Source organism: Staurois parvus, unplaced genomic scaffold (genome assembly GCF_062004578.1).
Source record: "Staurois parvus isolate SC_StPar_1 unplaced genomic scaffold, SC_StPar_1.0 ptg000321l, whole genome shotgun sequence".
In the NCBI taxonomy this organism is placed as follows: domain Eukaryota; kingdom Metazoa; phylum Chordata; class Amphibia; order Anura; family Ranidae; genus Staurois; species Staurois parvus.
The window spans coordinates 12426746-12450428 of record NW_028318117.1 but is presented as its reverse complement, the minus strand read 5'-3'; the positions used below and the strand labels follow the sequence as shown (position 1 = coordinate 12450428).

The 23683-nt window shown below is 41.3% G+C and overlaps 1 protein-coding gene across 1 annotated transcript in view; it reads right to left on the bottom strand.

Moving 5' to 3' along the window:
• LOC149457443 (forkhead box protein N1-like) overlaps window positions 1–23683 on the bottom strand; it is a 111516-nt gene that overhangs the window by 3833 nt on the left and 84000 nt on the right. The window contains exons 6-9 of the mRNA XM_089683811.1: window positions 15570–15697; window positions 11733–11829; window positions 3990–4197; window positions 2523–3008 (exon numbers count right to left, since the gene is read on the bottom strand). Coding sequence (XP_089539937.1) covers window positions 2523–3008; window positions 3990–4197; window positions 11733–11829; window positions 15570–15697 — 919 coding nt within the window. The remainder of the gene's footprint in view (window positions 1–2522; window positions 3009–3989; window positions 4198–11732; window positions 11830–15569; window positions 15698–23683) is intronic.

Here is a 23683-nt window from a genome sequence, read left to right as displayed (position 1 = left end):
TATTAGACAAAAACATATCTTTCTGATTTCAAAATATAACGGGGGGGGGGGGAATTGAGAGACTCAACGAGCATACTCAACATGTTTTGTTGAAGAATATTCAGCTTCCGCAGGAATTTATTGGTAGGTGGTTAATCCAAGATATTAAAACAAATACATTATTTATGCAGGTAACATTTACATATGGTCAGAAGATGTTCTCCTTATTATCTAGCTGGAGGACATCCACCCTTATTTTCTCTGGTACACCAGTTTGTATAATTTACAGCTTTCTCAATCGTGGAGGCTCAGCATCATCTTTTTTTTTTTATTTTTATTTTTACTAGTAATGACGGTGATCAGCGATTTATAGCAGGACTGCGGGACTGCAGCGGGCATTCTGACACTGGGGGGGAACTGACTTGGTGTCACTGACATCCCCAGTGACACCAACACAGTGATCAGTACTAATAAAAAGCACTGACACTGTACTAATGGCACTAGGCAGGAAGGAGTTAAAATGTGGGGCAAACAAAGGGTTAACTATGTGCTGTTTTACTAGAGGCTGTGTGTTAGTGCTTCACTGTAATCACACTGCTTTGCATGGCTGTGCTGTGCACAGGCATACAAAGCAGTGCGCATGAGCTGACAGGGAGGAAAACTGTTTTGTTTACTAACAGTTCAACCCCACCTCAGAGATGCTTGGCAATCACCGGGCGTCGGCGGGTAATCACCTTCTGGGACCCGGTAATTGACAGCCGCGACTGCAAATGGTGGTGCGGGTAGGACTACCTGGAAATATATACGTATATTATATATATACGTGATTTTGCGCACCCGTGCTGCCCTATAGCAGTACTTCTGCTATAGAGCGGACGGAAAGCGGTTAAATCAAATAATTATGTTTACGTGCTTCAAAACAAATGTGCAAAGTGTTATAGTTTGTTTTCTGTGGCAAGCAGGCACAGCCAAAGTAGACAAGCCTATCCTTTGCCAGCGTTGTGCAAAGAAAGACCCTTGCTCTCTGTGTGGAAGCCATAGCTTCTCTGCAGAAGTCCAACCAGCTGATATAGTTCTATAGTTCTGCAAATCAGCAAAGCTCATGTTCCTGGCTGATTGGAGAGCTCAGAGAGTGTGTCAGACTTCTTTAGAGTTACCACTGTTTCAACAATTAGATTAAGGGTACGTTTCTGCACCATACTGGAAGGGAACAGGGTTTTCTATTTAGGTTGTTGCTGCTTTCTAATGAAAAAAAAAGGTATAATTTTGCACTCATTCTGTTTTAATGAGCCTTTACCATATTTAGCTGATTTAACCAGTTATCAAATGCCTGAAATGTACTGCGGACAGGCGGCTGCTGTAGGCACCTGCTTACCAGTAACATCGCTGGTTACCAGTTTTCAGGCATGCGCAAGTGCACTACCCGACCGGCACCTGCTGTGACTGTACACAGCAGGATTCTGTCAGCAAGTCCCGGCCAATGATTCAGTCGGGATCTGCTGACCAGCTGTATACAATCACAGCCCAAAGCTCTGTATTGACCATCAACACAGAGCTCTGTACAGAGTTCTGTGTTTCTCATCCCTAAAAAGCAGGGGTGCGAAACTTAGAGATCTCCTAGTAAAAGCAACACACTTCACACACATAGTTAGTTATATGTTTAACCCCTTGATTGCCCTAGATGCTAACCCCTTCCCAGGCAGTGTCAGTCATTAGTACAGTGATAGTGTATAGTATTACCACTGATCACTGTATTAATGTCACTGGTGATGTCAGTGGCAGTTATTCAATTGCCCCCAGTGTCATTTCGTGTCAGATTGCCTGCTGCAATATTGCAGTCCCATAATAATTCGCTGATCACCAAAATTATATTTAAAAAAAAAAAAAAAAGAAAATTCTAGTATATATACACCATAGTTTGTAGGCGCTACAACTTTCAAGCAAACCAATCAATATGCACCTATAGGGATATTTTTTTTTTTATCAAAGACATGTAGCAGAAAACATTTTGGCCAAAATTTATAAGAAATGTGATTTTTAAATTTTTTTATTGGATATGTTTTATAATAGAAAGTAAAAAAATAGTGCAGTGCGAAGTGGTTAAACTGAAAGTTCAGTTGGGCTTTGAAAGCTCTAAAAACACTGAAAATAATATAGGGCACTTTCAACTCTCTGCACAGCCTCTCTAACATTGCAAACAATTTTCAAAAGGAACTAGCAACGATTGGCCTCTGCATGGCTGCCCACCACATAGAAGAAACAAGCAATAGAAGAAACAACCACAGACCATGTATATGCTGTATTAAGATGCATAAGCAACTGTAGAAAGTTACCAAGCATATAGCATACTTATCTTGTATTAGCACATAGCCCTATTGTAGCCATATCTACATCAAGAAATTTCACATTTGGCACACACCTAATAGCAACCTCTGACCTAGGTGGCTAGAATACCTGTAGCATTATAAAAAACATATGTGCTACATAAGAAGTTTTTTTCATTCTCCTAATAAAAGCAGTAAATAACAGTAATTAGATCATACCTTGAAGTTCAAAGTCGGTAAGTGACGGATTGAGAGCATCAATGTCAGTGCTCAGCTCCCCTTCTATCAGGTGGTCGTGCATGGTCCTGGTTGGGGAATGCTCTGTTATCATCTTCATATTGTGCAGAGGTGGGGTATGGGCAGGTATTGGAGAGTCCTGGGGATTAAGGGGTTGTGTATTGATTTCATCTTGGTTATCTGCTGAAGAAAAATGGTTCTGAGCCAAGCCATGGGGCTGCTGAATCATTGCTGGTGAAATCTGAGGGTAGCCATGTGGTAGTGAATTATAGCATGGTGGCTGCTTTTTGCCATGCATAGATTCAGACACATCATGCATGGGCTGTAGGGACAAAGAAGAGGAAATGTTTTGTTCATGCATGGTCAGCTGCATTGATGCAGATGTATTCATTAGACCCGAAGCACTGCAAGCTAACAAGGTGGACCTGAGCTTCTCTGTTCTCTCTCCTATCAGCTTGTCAAGGTCCTCTGAGGAGAAAAAGAAAGTAAATAAATAAATTTGTAAAAGCCTATATTGTTCAGTGGCAGACAAAGACTTAAAAAACAAAACAAAACAAAAAAATGGTTTGTGCCAATTTTATCTATCCATCTTTGTTGCTTTATTTATATGCACGTCCATCTTTTATGGTGCCAGTTAACCACAGTGTCTAAATCAGGACCTCACAAAGCACATATCATATGTTTCACTTTTCATTTTGCTTCCGTTTTCTTCTAATTCCTTTCTGCTCTTACCATCACTTTCTATAACATTACCAATGTTGTTTGGGTAAACTGCAGCCAAAGCTATTAAAATGCTCTAGTCCAGGGGTCTCCAAACTACAGACCATGGACCACATCCAACCCAATACAAGATTTTTTTGTCCTGGCCTGCAGCTAGGGTCAATGGCATACCCTCAATGTGCACCGCCTGAGGATTAAGGTCAGCAGAGGCTGCCTATGGTCTCTGCAACTCCCCCCCCCAACTGCAACCATACTCTAAGGGGGGATCCTGATGTAAAGAGAACTCTGATGTAAAGTGGACTGTCATGGCAACTTTGATATAAGGGGTTCTTTGAAGGGAACTGATGTGAAACGGACGCTGATGGAGATCCAGATATAAAAGAGAATCTAATATAGAGACCCTGATGTAAGGGGGTTGGGGGGGGGGACTCTGATAGACATTTTTTGGCCCACCAATAATGTGTAAAGTATACAATGTGGCCCTCGTAATGAAAAGTTTGGTGACCCCTGCTCTAGTCCCTCTACAGAGCGTTCCACACACGATGCTCCATGAAGTTTCTCCTTCTCTATTTGTGCTTCTTTGTAGTCCCTGGTTTAATGTATAAATCAAACATAAAGCTGACATACAGTCACTGTTATCCTTTGGAACAATATATTTGGTGTGTGGTTTCTTCAATGAATGGCTATTTTCAAGTTTGAATGGTATGATACTCAGACTAGTTTGCATACCTGGTTTAGCCATGCTTTTCCTCACGGTAACAGGGTCCTTCCTCTTCCACTTTTGCAGTTCTTCTTGCATCTTGTCAATCTTGGCTGGATTCAGCGCCCATAAACATCCTTTTCGGGAAGAACTTCCGGATTTATTTTCAACTTTTTCAAAGCACTTGTTGAGAGACAGGTTGTGACGCACAGAATTCTTCCACCCATCTGGAGCAGTCTAGAAACACAGGAGGTGTTTGTTAGATTTCTATTTATTTTACAGCACCCAAAACCAAAACAATAACATACCTAGAAATCAAAACGCAGACTATATCAACAAATATACTGTGTATTATTCCACAGCATCATTTATTTGTACAATGGTATTTGCATAAACGTAGGCACTCCTACAACTCCCGCAATTTCTTGTGTCAAACCTGGCTAACTGATTGTTGCTCCAAGCAGCTTCAAAATAGGTCATATATTACTTGTCATTTCTCTTTCCCAAGGACAGGAGTACCAGCTCATGCCTTTTCCCCAAATATTGAATTAGCCTTTCAGCTGTTGCTACCAACTACAATATTACATAGCTTTGCCAAGAAGGCTGGGTGACTCATAAATTAGACACTGGAGACACTTATGATTTAAAACAGGGGTCTCCAAAGTTCCTAAACAAAGGGCCAGTTTAGTGTCTTTAAGACTTTGAGGGGGCCAGACTGTGCCAAGTGAAAGTACAAAATGCCCTGGCTTCAATAGGAGTAAACGATGGCCCATCATTGGCATTAGTGGGAGGAATATTGCCCTATTGTTGGGACCAGGGGAAGGAATAGTGCCCCATTGTTGGTGTCAATTAGAAGAATAGTGCCCTGCCATTGGTGTCATTGGCAGGATTAGTGTCCCATTGTTGGGGTCATTGGTACGAATAGTGCCTTATTGTTGGTATCAGTGACAGGGATTATTCCCTGTTGTTGATGTCAGTGGTAGGAATAGTGCCCAAAAGGCCAGATAGAAGTAAGCAAAGGGTCACATCCAAGCCTCAGTTTGGAGAACTCTGATTTAAAGGATAAGTTCACCTTTAGACAAAAATAATAAATGTGCAAGTTAAAAAAAAGTTGAATTAGCATTTTAATGCAAAAGGTAATACTAGAACAGTATTACAGTAAACATTTTATAGTAGAGTTAAAGGATAAGTTCACCTTTTAGACAAAAATAATAAAATAAAAAATGTGCATTTATTATTTTTGTCTACAGGAGCCTGGAAAACATTGCACCAGCAATCAATAGATCACTGATGCCATGTAGGTCTCCTGCAGACCTGTCAGAATATCTGCTTGCCATACAGAATGTACGAGGAAGAAGATATTTTGACAGGAAGCTTCAATGAACTACCACGGCGTTCCACATTGCCATGGTAGTTAATTAAAGACTACAAGACGACAGCCGCTAAGACTGTTGGGACTTGCAGTTCATTCATTCATTCACAGAAGTCCATGAATGAATGATGCGACATGTAGGTGGAGCCCCGCACAGACGCACTGTTTTCAAATTTGACAGATAGTACGGGGAGACTGCTCCCCATACTATCTGTCAGAGGGAGGAGGGAGACGACTGTGGCTATGGGAACATGTTATACAGTCATGGCCGAAATTGTTGGCACCCTTGATATTTCTCCAGGAAATCATGTATTTCTCACGAAACGTATTGCATTAACACATGTTTTGCTATACACATGTTTATTCCCTTTGTGTGTATTGGGACAAAACAAAAAAAGGGAGGAAAGAAAGCAAATTCGACATAATGTCACACAAACCTCCAAAAATGGGCTGGACAAAAGTATTGGCACCCTTTCACAACTGCGGATAAATAAGAATGTTACAAGCATGTGATGCTCCTGTAAACTCACCTGGGGCAAGTAACAGGTGTGGGCAATATAGAAATCACACCTGAAAGCAGATAAAAAGGAGAGACGTTCACTTAACCTTTGCATTGTGTGTCTGTCTGTGCCACACTAAGCATGGACAACAGAAAGAGGAGACGAGAACTGTCTGAGGACCTGAGAACCAAAATTGTGGCAAAATATCAACAATCTCAAGGTTACAAGTCCATCTCCAGAGAACTAGATTTGCCTTTGTCCACAGTGCGCAACATTATCAAGAAGTTTGCAACCCATGGCACTGTAGCTAATCTCCCTGGTCGTGGACGGATGAGGAAAATTGATGAAAGATTGCAACGCAGAATAGTCCGGATGGTGGATAAGCAGCCCCAAACATGTTCCAAAGACATTCAAGCTGTCCTGCAGGCTCAGGGAGCATCAGTGTCAGCGCGAACTATCCGTCGACATTTAAATGAAATGAAACGCTATGGCAGGAGACCCAGGAGGACCCCACTGCTGACACAGAGACATAAAAAAGCAAGACTACAGTTTGCCAAAATGTACTTGAGTAAGCCAAAAGCCTTCTGGGAAAACGTCTTGTGGACAGATGAGACCAAGATAGAGCTTTTCGGTAAAGCACATCATTCTACTGTTTACCGAAAACGGAATGAGGCCTACAAAGAACAAAACACAGTACCTACGGTAAAATATGGTGGAGGTTCAATGATGTTTTGGGGTTGTTTTGCTGCCTCTGGCACTGGGTGCCTTGACTGTGTGCAAGGCATCATGAAATCTGAGGATTACCAAAGGATTTTGGGTCGCACTGTAGGGCCCAGTGTCAGAAAGCTGGGTTTGCGTCCAAGATCCTGGGTCTTCCAGCAGGACAATGACCCCAAACATACGTCAAAAAGCACTCAGAAATGGATGGCAAAGAAGCGCTGGAGAGTTCTGAAGTGGCCAGCAATGAGCCCAGATCTAAATCCCATTGAACACCTGTGGAGAGATCTTAAAATTGCTGTTGGGAAAAGGTGTCCTTCCAATAAGAGAGACCTGGAGCTGTTTGCAAAGGAAGAGTGGTCCAAAATTCCGGGTGAGAGGTGTCAGAAGCTTATTGATGGTTATAGGAAGCGACTGATTTCAGTTATGTTTTCCAAAGGGTGTGCAACCAAATATTAAGTTAAGGGTGCCAATACTTTTGTCCAGCCCATTTTTGGGGTTTTGTGTGACATTATGTCATATTTGCTTTTCTGCCTCTGTTTTATATTTGTTCCAATACATACAAAGGGAATAAACATGTGTATAGCAAAACATGTGTTAATGCAATACCTTTTTTGTGTGAAATACTTGATTTTCAGGAAAAATATCAAGGGTGCCAACAATTTCGGCCATGACTGTATGTTTCACCCTAAAAACGGGTGGAACATGTAACATGTTCCTAAAGGTGAACTTATGATTCAACCCCAACTCCAACCAAAACTTTTTTTTAAGTTTTGCAAAGGGTAAAAGTCTCTGTCTACTTTTTATTGCCATCCACTTCCCCATATGGGAGATTTTCCTCAATTCCTGTCTTTCATGTGAAGTGAAAGCTGCAAATACCAGAGTAAGCAATGGCTCTGAAACTAAGGTGGAGGTGGAGAGGAGGCTTATGAGAAGAATGGAAGGCGTATAAAAAAATCACCTCTATGTAAACAATGCAATAATAACTCAAAAGATATACTATACTAAACTGAACGAACGATATTGGCTGCCATTACTGTCATCTATTTTTTAAAATAATTTTTCTCCCTAACCGTCATAGTGATCACATGGCTTCAGTAGTTTATGATTCTTTGACTTTGCTTGCTGCTGTACCAGGTCAGTGAATATTAAAATCAGAGGCAGCCAGGCACTTAGCATTCTCAGAAGGAAGTATGCAGCGGCAGCCTCTGTATTTCTCATAGTGCATGTTTGCTTTGAAAGTATGGCAGATTTCAGAATGATCATTATGAAGCAAGGACATCAACCAAATTTTTTGTGTGACTACCCCTTATGTCAGGGCTTCTCACACAGGACATTACCAATTAGGCTTATTTCCTTACCTCGCTAATTATTATTGTGAAATCAAGATAAGACAAAATGCACTTTCCACTCACCCTGCCCACAAACAGATTCTTGTCACTCAGGAAGATGTCAAGCGCCATGTGTCACTTTTATTGTTGTGTCTGTGTCTCTCTGCATAATCACACAAATATTCAGCCTTCTGTCAAGTCGTTCCCACCCCAGATAATTACATTGAATTTCCATTTGTAGCACTGGATTGTTAAACACCAAGAGAGCCTAGGATTTTCAGCACAGACAGTTAATTGCACTTAGAAATAAAGTAAAGGCCATCCTGTCTCATTTTTTCCTGAGGAAATCTAGGTATGAGTATTTTATACAGTTACATTGGTCCAACTTGGATCAATGTAACTGTATATAGCTTATCTGGAAAATACCCCTGAAAAATGGAAGTCCCTGAAGTAGACACCACTACTCCAGATATCTCCATGTGCTTCCAGGTTCCGTGTTGAGTGGATGCCCTGCTGCATTCTGAACAAAGGAGTGCCACTGAGAGAATGCTTTACCTTTTTCAAATGAATTCTCTCCACCTTGTTCAATCAGAGAACTCATTGCATTTATTCAGAAAAAGCCAAACATTCCCTGAATGATGCCTGTACTGAGTGGCCAAGCTCCTGAGTTCACAATGCAATAGAGCTGCTGCTTGGCAAGGAAACTGGAAGCAAGCGGAGATCATTTGAGTAGTGGTGTCTACTTCAGGCATTTTAAGCTTCCAAGGGCATCAGCTATGTATGGTATACACATAGTAAATTGGTCCAAGTTGAACCATTGTAACTATGTATAAAATATTCATACCTGAAGACATCTTTAATATGTAAACCTTTCAAGACCAGTAATCATTGTAGTTTATATGCCATGTTTGGTACCTTGAATATTAACTTGACAATAACTGTGTGAGATATACTATATATTTCTTGTGCAGGATTCTATGTTCGTTACCTTCTTCCAGGTCGCTGTTTGCTTCTGATCATACATTTTTTTTATAATTTATTATTCCTGTACGATTACTGTACACAGCGAAAATTGGATGTTGTACGATAAAAATTTTCTAGCTTGCACCTTCTTTTTTTTCAGTCTGAACAGTCGTAATTGGCTTTCAAAAGCACTATATTAACTGTCAAATAATTGATCGATCATTTCTTGTATGGAATTTTTTTTTCCAATTTTCTTATAGTGTGCACCCTGCTTTACTGTTTTCCTCATTATATCCAATAACAAACATTTCCTCCAATAGACTTGCTTTTACTGTGGCTAATCTTACTTATATCACCTTCTCTTTCTGACTATGCTTTACTCAACATCTGCTGAAGGAATACAAAATATCTAGGGTTAATGTGAAATACTATTGCAGTGTAGGGAATAGCCTATGAGAGTTAAAGAATTTTTGAAGTTCTAGTTACTGCATATATACTGTAAGTATTTCCTATGTTCAGCCTGCAATGTGGGTGTCGCGGCAGGTGGAACATTCCTCCATGTTTCCCATTAATTCATTGGTCACCAAGTCTGGGTCGCATAAGAGGATTGCCCCTGTCGTGGGTTCTTCTGGGCTACACTAGGTACCTGTCACAGGTTCACTCTACTTTACACATGGGGTATCTTTACTCTGTGCCATTTTCATCAATGCCCCAGGACAAGGCTGTGAAAGAATACTCAACCCTAAAGTGGGCATCCACTCTTAGAGATGAACATACACCATGTACAGTTGCACAACAACTGTGCTGCTCCAGTTAACTCTCAGGCTCCCATACATATGCACACTCTGTTGACTTGCAATTAGGAGGGACATGCTTAGTCTTGTCCACATCCACCTGTGCAATGTTTTCCACTATCTCTCCAGTAGCAGAATGGGGCCTCACCCTTCACCTAGCATGGACTCCATATGTGCACTTCCTTAGATTTTGATCTTCCGTACCTCTGTAAAGGATGGGGACCTCAGCAGTGCTGATCCATTCCCATTGCTATGGGAGACAGATCACTGTAAGAAGCAGTGCCAAAAACATCTTGCTCACTGCTGGAGGCCATCCCACCTGCAACAGGTACATGCCAATGACAGGCTGCTTGACTGACTGTTAGCTTCTGTTACCCTTGGCAACCATCTGCTATACTGCACCAGCATGACTCTTTAAGTGCTGTCTTCATACCCCAATGTGCCTAATGACCCAAACCTGTGAACTAAGTGTATAATGTGCTGGTTACTTGCACTGCACTCCTTTAAGGACTTAAGACCAAGGGGAAAACAAAGATTTAATGCTTTACTTAAGAGTCCACATGCACAGGAAAAGTTCTTCCCTACATCCCTAAACCCTAACTCAGGCTTGTGTGCTGCCCCAACATACCTGCAAAAGGTTAAGTTCATCAGTGGAAAGTCAATTGGTATCGACAGAGTCTATCAGCTGGTGTCTTCAGGGTGAACCCCAGTCTCCGGTGGTTTCCTACATTATGATGTGTTCCGAGATGACAGAATGGTGTAATTCCATTCTCTTTCAAGCTAAGGATTCAAGGCAGGAGCCCTGGGCTCCAGGTCACTGTCTCTTTTTTATCCCCAGGATCAGAGGGTTGCAACTAAACAGCCCACCAAACAGCCTTCCTGCCTAGGGCAGCACCTATCTAGCTGGATTTCAACCTGCTTACAAGCCAGTGGGCTATATGAAAAAAAAAACCTAACAAATGTTTCCATCCACACAAATAAGGTGGATGGAGAATCCCCCACCTGCCAAGACATTATATTCTGACAGCATCACACACCTCTGTCAGAATTCACTAATTACTGGCTGCAGTTGATTGGCTACAGCTGCTGACCGTGCAACCATCTTCCAACAAGCCTGTTCCTGAGATGATCATTAGATTAGCTTATTATGAATGGGAATGGCCATAGATGGATCAAAAATTAGCTGGTCCCTGCTGAATCTACCACATGTTGATCCATCTATCTCCAGCTTTAGTTTAACTGTTCTTTAGTCACCAACACATTTTTGCATCTTGGTTGGTTAGACAAGCCTTTCTCGAGTTTTCTAACACTAAGGAACCTTTAAAATAAATTTCCAATCTCAGGGAACCCTATCTAATAGTTCCTTTATCTACCCCTCACTGTACATTAGCATGATAGTCAGTGGGAGGAGTGCTCCTCACTTTTGTGGTCAATGGAAAAAAATCACAGCCTTTACAGATAGCTAAAAAGATCATTTATGCCAGTGGTTATTTATTTGAGGGGCAGAAACTGCTCACTCCTCAGGGATTGCAACCTCTGGAGAATCCTCCTAGCAATCTCTGGAGGAACCCTAGGGCTCCATGGAACACTGGATAAGAATAGTTGGGGTTGGAAAATACAGTCCAAAAATGCCCATCTGGCCGTGTCTGCTTAGCAAGCCACACTAGGACTTGTGTTTACATTACAGAAGTCTATATCAAAAGTTCAAATAAACTTTTAGATAGCCAAGTAAATATCAAAGTACTGTACACAAGACAAAACGGTGACAGAGGTGAGTACAGTGAATGAAAAGACAGCTGTGACAGGTACTGCATTTTTTACTTATTTGGTGTTATTAAATACACATCTGCTTTGGGGCAGCAAATTCAATACACATTCTTCTCTGGCAATAGTTAATGAAAATCAGCATGACAAGGTTATACTTGGAGCGCAGATATTAGTCTTTTCTTAAATGTCATGTGCTCACAAGTTATGCTGAAATATTTGTGTATGTTTCAGTTTAGTTGCCATGCTAGTTTGAACAGTTAGGTGACCTTCTATTCGAGAAAGCCTCAACCAACTTCATTTTCAGATAAACATTTATTTTTTGGCTTACCTTGAAATAAGGAAAGTGCTCAGTCATAAAATTGTAGATCTCACTCACAGGAAGGCTTCCCGTTTTACTGTTCTTCAGGGCCATAAATATTAGGATGCTTTTAAAATAAATACATACAGTTATTAATAACAGAACACTACATGATTGATAAACAGAAGAGAGATAGAGAAGGAGAGGTTCAGGTAGCAAAGGGTTAATGTGTATTTAAGGTCAAAATGTTTTCTTTTGAGTTTATTTTTTGTTATTTTTGTCTTGTTGAGAATACAGTCTTCACTTTCTGTATCAAGGACACAACAGAAAATTAGAGGATTTCGGGGAAATGCCTACTTAGTTGTTATCAGAACAAGATTTTATACTGGAAAGTTAAAGTAGAACTATGAGGAAAATAAAAAAAATTACATATATAACACAGTCTGCCACTAGAATTGACACAGCAGTTATTTTCTGAGTCTATCCTATAACATGATTTATTACCTCTTGATCCTGCAAGCAGATCTGGTGTTTTTCAACTTTACCAGGCCAAGCAGTCCAGCAAAAGTGACAGAGGGTTGAAACAAACCATTTAACACTGACTGGGGGCTTACCATGGTCAGCTGTTATTCATATAGTTAAAACCTTTAATCCAAATTTACAAAAAATAAACTGCTGCTGTAACTGCTCAAAAGGGTATTAGCAACAGATATTAACTTGTTAGTCACTTATGTATAATCCATCTAAATCTACTAGTCCATCTAAGGGTCACCACAGCTGTTTTCTATGTGCCCTGTTCATACATGTGTGGTGGTGTGCATAAAAATGCAACTTAATGGACATGGTGTGAACAAACCCAAGGTTTGCTCATATGAACCGTTTCTCTTAATAATTTCCAAGATTAGAGAAAACAACAATAAATATGGCAGGAATTAGGTTAGTCGTGTCACTTTTTGAGACTCTAGGAACCTGTAGTTGTGAAGCTAGAAATCATTAACCTAGGTTCAACAGCTACAGCAATCTAGGTGGGTTCCATGGAGCTCTCAATATCCTGGAGGATGCTACTGTTCTTAATATTTACACTGTAATTTATTGACATATATATGAAGCTAACGGCCTTAGGAAGGGGCACTATATAAAAGAATAAGTGTCTTTAGTTAAATACCATACATATGAGAGTGTTGAATTGTGCTGTAATCCTGTGATGCTTTAGCCCACTGTCGGCTGATACAGGTCATAGGAGTGCATGATGTACTGCATGCCTGTGATCCATAGGAGAAGTATAGCCAAATGAGCTTTAGCTGTACTTCTCCTTTAAGAGTTAGTTTCAATTAGTTGTTAAGGTTTGGTTTAGGGATTATTTCAATGTTAAATTGTATCTTCAGCCAAAATGTTAATTTGACAGTAGCACAGAGTACAATGTCTTTGCAGGAGGGAGTCCTCCATTCTCCTTGTTTATGTGGATGGATGAATCTGTTTTTTTTTTTGTCTAGTGCACTGACTTAATTAAAAAGAACACTAGCAGTGTATGGCCAGCTTTAGGTTTAGGTATGTGTCCCCATTGGAGAGATATACCCTATTTATTTTTCTTGATAACCAATGTCACCTGCACAGAAACTAATAAGAAATCCAAAATTGTATGACTGTTATCGAACAGGATTAGACGGGAAATTTTTCAACTGGTAACAACTGTCACTAAAGTGATTTTCTTTCTCTTCCTGTTGTGTCTCTGTAACATGAAGTGAAGGTACATTTCTGTAAAGGGATACAGACAGTAAAAAGTTTTAAAAAAGTTTTGACTATAGACACACTTTACGTGATACGTTAGGTGTTAGGGTTCAGAATCAAGTTATGGTTAGGGATAAGTATTCATTTCTGTTACATATTATTTAATATTAAAGGCTTATAAGGTATAGAGAACAAGGATATTGCTGCACAGTCTTTAGTCCTTGATTATGGCACTGAAAGTCTTGCACCAACATTTTTAAAACTAGTATGCTGTAATTGAAACATAAGAAATGTGTGCAAATGTAACCTTACACTACTGTTTAAATGACCTTTGTAATTGCTTCCTCTCTCAGTGGAACAGATTTAGCCTAGTACACATGATGGGAATATCGGAAGAATAATTTTACTCTCATATCAAAAAAGAATAGGTTACTAAAGTTATGAAAATTCTTGCACGATAGAATACAACTTTGGAAGTGATGTAATGCCTTGTATTGTATTGTAATGTATTCTTTACTTTCTGAGCATGCGCAGTATTGGTCACTCAATTTTTTTCATGCAAAACTATACAAATTACATGAAAATTGTTTGTTCTGTTATCTTACAAAAACATTTTCGTACTGGTGCCTTCGGATAAATTTGCATATACTGTCATGATCGACTCTCAAAAGCTGTGTACTAACGATCAGATTATCGGATGATCGCTCCGAACAAGTTTTTTTGTTTGATTTTCTCATCATGTTTACTAGGCATAAGTTATGAAAGCATTTTTTTATTTCTTTATATGCAATGAAAAAGAAGATTCAACTTGCATGGAACTGGTCTTAAGTTTTGAAATGATTCCAAGGTGCAATAATTCAAGATGATGGAGGAATTTGCCCACTGGTGCATTTTTTTCAGTGGAATTTAGGAGAATGAAAAGGGCATGAACAGTTCAAATAAATAGTCATATTTTCACTGTTAAAAATAACTTTTAGAAAGTCAGACAAAACTAGTACATGTAAAAGGTACAACAGTCCTTTTAAGAGCTGGCGTAGCACACAGAGTACACAACAAAACAAGAGCCATGCAGAACCTCTGCTTGGAACATCTGAGACTCTTACAATGGCCATATAAACAGTTTGTTTTTGGATTCTGTCTGTCGGAACAGTGAAATTTGACAGCCAGGTAGACCTTCACAGTACCCAGTTGTTGGTAAACTTGGTTGATCTGAAGGATTACATAAAAAAAAACAGACTGTATTGGTCGGAGGAAGGGGATAAGACCCACCACCTTTGCTGTATTCTCTGCCAAAAATGTAAACGGAGGTTTCTTCACTTTAATCAGATTTGGAGGTTGGATCTGTTGTGTTACCTTTGAGGCTGTTTTGTTAATAATAGATCTGGATAACAAGCATGTATCAGCTCCATGCTTATCAGTCCTCAGTGTAGGTCAGATCAGGCTATGGTCTCAAGTCTATGGTGTGAAGCAAATGCCTACAGTGCATTCACTCACAGAGGAACAGATAGAAAAACCTAGTCCAATTCTATAGCACCCCTTGAGATGAACAGGCTGCTGGTTCTGCCTTCCTGCTTCCCCTCTCGTCTTCACATATTTGTGTTTATGTGCGACAAATGTGATGCTGAGCCTCCATGATTCAAAGAACTGAAATCCAATCAATGAAAGGTCCAGGGATAGACAAGCTGGGGAGGAAAAGACTAAATCATGCTAGACATCCTCCAGCCAGGAAATGAGACGGGCCCTGACTTGCTGCTGATTATGATGCATACTATGAGAAGCTCACAGTGTGCGGTTAACTCAGAATAAGCTATTTCAGTACAGGAGAAGAGCTTGTACAACTGTATTGTGTATGTTGGACTAAAGTGTGGAAATAGGGGAAAAACAAAATGAGGTAAATGTGGAGGTGCTCTTTGTACTTGTTTTGTTTGGACTTTTTTCATCTAATATTTATAATTTTAACTAAAAAGATAAGAAGAAAGGATACTGCAAGTTTCACCACTAAATATTGCATTGTGAGAAGTAAAAATGCTCTCTCTAATAAATTTTCACTCTTAAGCTGTGCACACTAGGTATCAATATCATGAGACAAAGTAAGAGGAGACATTCAAAAAGAGAAGATGATCCCTTTTTGAGGCTTACCTGTAGGAATAGATAGGTTTGGGGTAGAGAGGCTGTTGGGGCTCTATGCCAGCTTGTGGTGCGATCCTTTGATAAGGGTAATGTGATGCAGAAATGTATGTAACAGGATAGCTCCCACCTGTAGAATACTGTAACAAACCAAGAAGAAACATGAGCAATGTCAAAGGCTTAACCTGAAAAAAGCTGTTTTAAATTTTTTTTGTTTGAATGTCCCAATAGTGTACAGGTAGCACAGACCCCTGATGGGCCCACTGATTTTCCCCAAATTCTTTTCCCAAATGGGAGCACAAGCAGCCAGGCACACAACAACTCAAAACTCAATGACCAGGCAAATAATATATTTTTATGCTTTAATGCTCGTTGAACTTGGTTGGGATGCACGGTGGGTTTTGCATCAGGATAATTACCCTCTTGACAGACAATAGAAGAACAAGCAATCCTTGGGGCTCCAAGTAAAGGTAAGGTTCCATTTCAGCAGGACTGAAGCAGATGCTCAAAGGGTTAGAGCAGAGAACAGTCAGTCACTAGGATCCTACACTCAGTCCTGTACTCACAATGTCCCTGTATATTTAGATGCCTCCAGCTTTTTCCAGAAAATAAACCCCCCAGCTCTCACTGAGCTGGAACTGTGATGAACTCCTGCAAATTTCAGCTACACTGCTTAGACAGGCAGCACCCTTCAGGCTGGGGTCTTCTCCTCCTGGACAAGAACCCTGCTGCTCCAGGACCCAGACTATTTATGCATTCCATGGCCACCTACTGGGTATTCTCTCCCAGGGATTGGCCGACCAATATTCTGCCTTTGCCAACATTCCAGAATTCTAGAGTACAGTAAAACAAAAGGTGTACAAAGTAATTTTCTTTTAAATTCCTGTGCCCTGCCAGCATGCTGTAGAGAAGGAGGTTTGTGCTCCGTGTGGAAGTAGTGACCTCTCTGCAGAGGTTCAACATGCCCCCTGCTGAGTCAGATTTGGAGCTTTCCAATCAGGAGGGAGCATGAGTTCTGCTGATGGCAGAGCTATACATCACATCTTTGTTTTTATGTGCCTAGAATATATTAACTGGTTAAAACTGACATTTCCATCTGTCTTCAAATGATTGGGTAAAGTGAAGAGCTGCTGCTTCCATGAGGAATTTTCAGGCACAATGCAGGTTTGCAGTAAGCTCCAGGCAAAGATGGAAACTAACCATACGGCACACTGATAATGCAGATGGGTGTGCACTATTGAACAAAATAGATTTATATTTGGGGCTTGCCTAAAATTTACCTATGCACAGAATATAGTCCCTATCCGCCAGAGTATGCCACCAGGTTTACTCATCCCCTTCCCCCACCCCTCTTTTGAAGAGAGTTTATGCTATTCAAAGAATCAATACATTTAATGCATGTTGAATTTGTTTTGACAACAGTCTATTGCAATGCATTTTCTTTAATGAAAAGGTTGTAAAATAATTTATTTTCACAGAAATGATTGACAAGGATAAATACATTAGCAAAGTCCTAATCATTTATTACTATAAATATGTCTTTGGTTGCTTAGAAAGGTGAAGGTAACAGATTAAAAGCCTAAACAGCTGACCTTTTTAATTCATCTTTGAAGGATATGGAGGGGTGTGGACATGGGAGATCAAGGTGGAACATGGACATAGTTTTGGATTTTATATAAATGATGAATAGGTGCCTAGCCAGAAATTTAGACTTCAAAGTGTGAGTGTATACTAGAGGTTTATTGAGGGTGGGAAGAGAAGATGACTTACAAAGTACAATGTCATGAATTGGTCGCGTGATTGTATTCCTTTTCAAATAGACATTTAACTGAAAGTATAACTAAAGGCATTTTTTAAAAAACTTTTTGGATAGAGTGGAGAGGGATTAGAAACCCTATCTGGTCTTTATTGCAGTCTGTGCCCCCATTGGGGAGATTCCTCTCGTTGTCCTGGTGACCATTATCACTAGAAGTGAAAGTGTGAGAAAATCCCAAATTTGGAGTTGTCCCCAGAACAGTAATATAGGGGAAATCTTCCAATGGGGACATCATTTCTGGTGACCCTGGTGAAAACCAGGGATTCCCTTTAACTTCCTGTTTTGGCTGTAGAACACAGATGGCCTCAGCTTTGTTTATGACAGAGCCACACAGGGGACAATTCACAAAATGGTATCTTGCCACATCCAAGTTTGCGGTAAGATACGGCACAAAAGTTTGTCGGCATTCATTAAAAAAACGCTACTAAAATACCACATTTTATGAAGTCATTCAGTACTTTAGTAGTGAAAACATGCGGTAATGTAACGAGTCATCAGCTATCAGCAGGGAGTAGGTAGCCATATAATGCCCAGCCACAGTCACTGATTGCAGGTGTCGCTCTGATTATTCTCTGAATGGTGGTGTGTCTACAATTTCCTGAAAAGTATCGCTGAGCTTTCTGGAGCTATATAAATTGTTGGAACTATGTAAATAACATCAGATGGTGTTCTCTGTAATGCTGAAAAATTTGTTCAAGAATTTAAGAAAATGGCATTAAAACTGAACTCCAGGAATTTAGCCACCTTCTAAAATGTGCAAGCTTACTATGGGTTAAGTCCAATGAGGTGTACAGTATGTCACCTCATGGACATATCTCTTTTATTTGCAACTGAAAATTTTATTGTATCGGCACTCTAGCAGAAGCAATGCTGATTTCTCACATGGCAGCTGCTGTACCTGCCCCTCCTCTCAGCTGTCCATTCACAGAAGGTTTTGTATTTTGTGAATGGGCACATATAATACAAAGTGCCCTATGATCAAGGCCCTCTCCTCCAATCCTCGCCGACTCTTCTCCACCTTTAACTCTCTACTCTCTCCACCCCCACCTCCACCCAGCACCTCACTCACCGCCCTTGAGATTGCCAATCACTTCAAAAACAAGATTGACACAATTCGCAAGGACATCGCCGCAACTCACACTCCCTCTCAACCCGTCCCCTCTCACACAGCTACCCCCTCATCACCCCTCTCCCTCGACACAACCCGCAGGGACTTCGTCACTTCTCAAACTCCCTCCAACCCCGTCCCCTCTCACACAGTTACCCCCTCATCCCCCCTCTCCCACGGCCCCACCACTGCTCTGACCTCCACTTCCACCCCACCCAACATTCCTCATACTGAAGCCCCCTCAACACTCCACACCTTCGACCTTACTACCATCGAGGAAGTCTCCAAGGTCCTCTCTGATTCCCGCCTCACCACCTGCCCCCTCGACCCTATCCCCTCACAACTCCTACGACCTCCCTCCCCCTCCATCCTACGCTCCCTCACCCACATCTTTAATCTCTCCCTCTCCTCCGGCACATTCCCCCCCCCTCTGAAGCATGCACACATCACCCCCATACTTAAAAAGCCCTCCCTGGACCCCAATGACCCGAACACCCTCAGACCCATCTCCCTGCTCCCATTCACATCCAAACTCCTTGAGCGCTTAGTCTACGCCCGCCAATGACAACAACCTCCTCGATCCCCTACAGTCCGGCTTCGTCCCCTACACTCCAACGAAACTGCCTTACTCAAACTCTCCAACGACCTGCTAACCGCCAAAGCTAATGGCCACTATTCAGTGCTCCTACTCCTTGACCTCTCCGCGGCCTTCGACACAGTCGACCACCCCCTCCTCCTCAAAAAACTACACTCCCTCGGCCTCAGAGATTCTGCTCTCTCCTGACTCTCATCCTACCTGTCACAATGCTCTTTCAAAGTTACCTATAACGCTACCACCTCGCCCTCACTCCCCCTCTCTGTTGAGGTCCCTCAAGGCTCCGTCCTCGGGCCCCTTCTCTTCTCCATCTACACCTCCTCCCTTGACCAACTCATACACTCTCACAGCTTCAACTACCACCTCTATGCCGACGACACACAAATCTATCTCTCAACCCCCCACCTCACCCCCTCAGTCTCCGCCCGAATCACAAACCTACTGAGCGACATATCAGACTGGACACTTCCTTAAACTGACACTTCCTTAAACTGAACCTCTCCAAAACCGAGTTTCTTGTCTTCCCCCCAGCACGCACACCACCCCCCATTGACTTCTCCATCACGTCCAACAATGCCACCATCAAACCCGCCCCGCATGCCAGAGTACTGGGTGTCATTCTGGACTCCAACCTATCCTTCCAGCCCCAAGTCCAATCGTTAACAAACTCATGCAGACTCCACCTCCGCAACATCGCCAAAATACACACATTCCTAACCCCAGAAACCACTAAACAGCTCATCCACTCCCTCATCATATCACAACTCAATTACTGCAACTCCCTCCTTACTGGCCTGCCTCGCCGCTGGCTATCCCCGCTTCAGTCGATCCTGAATACGGCAGCCAGACTCATTCACCTTTCCAACCGCTCCATTTCCGCCACCCCCCTCTGCCAATCCCTCCACTGGCTTCCGATTGCGCAACGGATCAAATTCAAAATCCTAACACTGATGTACAAAGCTGTCCACCACACTGCCCCGAACTACATCACTGACCTAATATCCAAGTACCACCCAGCAAGCACTCTCCGCTCCTCACAAGACCTCCTTCTCTCTAGTTCCCTGGTCTCCTCCTCCCATGCCCGCCTCCAGGACTTCTCCAGGGTGTCACCCATCCTCTGGAACTCCCTGCCCCAACCCATCAGATTATCACCTACTCTCCTCTCCTTTAGGCGCACCCTGAAAACCCACCTCTTCAGGGAAGCCTACCCCACCCCCTGCTAACTTCTGACCTCCTCCACTCTACCTACCACTCCACAGCTATCTCTTCCTGTACCACCATCCCCTCCCTCCTAGATCGTAAGCTCGAAAGAGCAGGGCCCTCGAACCCCTCATGTTTTGCATTGTATTGTTATTGTTCTGTCACATGTTCTGTCCCCCTTTGTAATATACAGCGCTGAGCGAACTGTTGGCGCTTTATAAATATTGTATAATAATAATAATCGGGTATGAGAAGAGAAGGGGTGGGCAGAATGGTTGTATATGACACTGCAGTTGGGGAGCTGGATTATAGCAATAGCTGTATTCCCAGCACTCAGTAAAAATGTAGCATGTAAATTAAACAGATAAGTACAGGAGGTGGCATTCACCTCATTGGACTTAACCCATAGTAATCCTGCACATTTTAGAAAGTGGTTGAATTCCTGGAGTACAGCTTTAAGGAAGACAGGCATAATGTGTTTATATAGATGACACAATAAATATTTGTATAAAATATTTCACAAGATATTTGAGATGTGTTTTGTAAGCATGCTTACAACTTGAACTATCTGTTCAAGTAAAAATATATCTCTATATCCTGTCTACATTTCCATTTTTATTCCTGAAAAATCAAATTTTTCATAAAAATGAATTTACTACTAAATGACAAGCACTATGACATTTTTCACACTTCTGTTACTGAGAGTGATAATGATATTAGACAAGTACTGGAAGGTACACACTTAGAGCAGTCATTAATATGTCCACACCTTAGATGATGACAGGATAACTACAATTAATCTTATTCCTCTGTGGAAGAGACATGGCCCAGCTGGACTGATATACACCTGGGGATTTCTCCATTTATACAGTTCATTCACACGTTTTAACTTATCTGTAGAATTTGCAAGTTACCATTTATAATCCCCAACTGTTTTTACATGCTGATGAAAACATGAAAGCCAAACTCAAGTCAAAATCTTTTGTTAGAATGAAAAATGATTAGTCTGTCAACTTTTTACTGCTTTGTGTGCCCTTGGACAAATTTCTGTTCCCTTCCTTGTAACAGGGAGCTACTTACCCTTCGGGGTTGCTCTACTCAATTAGTGGAAGGGTCTTTGAGCCTACCGTATATAGAGAGATAGTGAGGGATGAGCAGATGGGTAAAGAGAGAGTCAAGAAGGAAAAGAAGATGTAGAGGTGTAGTGAAAGGGAGCACACCTCCTCAGAGGAATACTCATAGCAGGACCTGGGGCCTACATACACTGTTGTAGCCATGGCTTGGTATGAGCAATCACACCACAACACCCCATCTTGACACCAGTTTTTGGGACAAAATGCAAATTAACTCAGCCAATACCTGGGAGAATAAAAGCTAGTTCAGGTTAGGAGTTGTGGTGTTTCGATGGCCGGAAGGTTCTTATGGTGCACCAGCCATGATACCTGGAACCCTGTATTACACTGGCCTCAAATATGAGCATTGACCTCATGAGAACTGCATGTATAACCACAGTATCAGGAGTTGTCTGTAGTGATGAATTCTTCTAACCAAGCCTACGGTCTGAGAAGTTGAACCTGTAATGTCTGTAAATTGGAACCAGAGGGACTAGTATGAGGCTTTGACCTATTATCCCTAAAAAGTTGTGATACACATGGGGTCATCTTTAAGTCCAGGAACTGGCTTAACATCCCAGACTGTAGGGGCTCGCTACATCTTGTCTATTGAATTAGTGTTAGACTGAACAGTATGTGTTAGGAAAAATCTCCAGTGGCCATTGAGACAAATATTAGGACATTTTTATATTATAATTGGGAAGATTTAGAGCCTCTGTTAGGTTTTTATTGTCTGTTGCATTGTGATTTTCCCTCACGTCCTGTCCAAGTGACAGGTGTCTGGCAGAACAGTGATTGAAGTGAATTCAGTACCATAACAGTACAACCTCTACTGCCTACAATGACATGTAGCCAATAATTATTTTTCTTTACTTCTTAAAGGCTACATTTACCTTTTGAGAAAAAATAATAACTGCACTTATTTTTGTAGGAAAAAAATGTGCATTTATTATTTTTTCTCTCAGAAGCCTGCAAAGCATTGCACCTGTGATCAGTGGATCAGGGGTGCAATGTCAAGCTCCTGCAGACAAGCACTGCAGCTTTTACCCTGCAGCTCCCTTATGGGCTGAGTGTTTACAAGCTTGTGAATGATCTACAAGATCTACATTAGCGCCCTCAAAGTTCATTGAGAACTACAATCCCTCAGCCGCAATGGCTGATAGAACATGTAGTTATCTAATTTTTACAGCTGGTAATAGATGATGAGGCTGTGTAGCCAGAGACCTGCCAAATTATTGGTGTAACGTGTAACATGTTCTGAAAGGGGAACTTATTCTTAATTATGTTTTCCCCCTTTCTCACGTTTTTTCAGTCTTGGAAAAAGTATGGAAGGGCTAGAACCACTGTCTTTTTGCTGGCTGTGTCCCATTAGGGATGTTCTCTTTTGCTTAATATTCTGGTGAACATGTTGTAACTGTGACGAGAATGCAGGGAAATTTCCAATGGAGCAACAGCAGTAAAAAGATAGCTGGAAATAAATTCTGAGGATGTGTAGCAGGAGGCATGCGCAGCTGCTCTATTTTCAAAATGTGACAGCGGGTGCGGGGAGAAGAACCCCCACCCACTCTCACCAGGAGTGGGGGTCCAGGTGCAGGGGGCAGGTCTAGGATATGTTACGCATTACACTTAAATTATGGGTGTAACATGTAAAATGTTCTGAAATGTGAACTTATTCTTAATTATGTTTTCCCTCTTTCTCAAGTTTTTTTCAGTCTTGGAAAAGGTATGGAAGGATATAACCACTGTCTTTTTGCTGACTGTGTCCCATTAGGGAAGTTTTCTTTTGCTTAATATTCTGGTCGACATATTGTAACTGTGACAAGAATGTAAAAAGGTAATGGAGCTTCAATCCTTTCCCTTTTTAATAATGACAAATGTTCACTTCCTGTCCAGGTGACATTTTAACTGAAAGTGATAGAATTTTCTGAATGGAGCCACAAACAGCAAAAAAAATGTAAGATTTAAACACTTTCCAAAACCTAAACAAAATGTAATGCAATCCCATTGTGCATCAACACAAAATCAGAACCTTGAATGTACTTCTTTTCTCTTGACATACATGTCCATTATTTGGCAGAAGCTGGCCATACTTCCAGTCACTCAGAGAGATGAATATAAGATTGTATAAAAAATTCCAACCCATCTACTTTCATGAATCCCCCTGGTTACATAATGCTCGTATAATCATGTAAAAAAAAAAACACCTTACTCTTAAACGACTCTGTAATCCATAGCACTCTTTATGAGGTACATTCCGAACAAATCTAAAACATGTAATGATGAATCATTTAGATT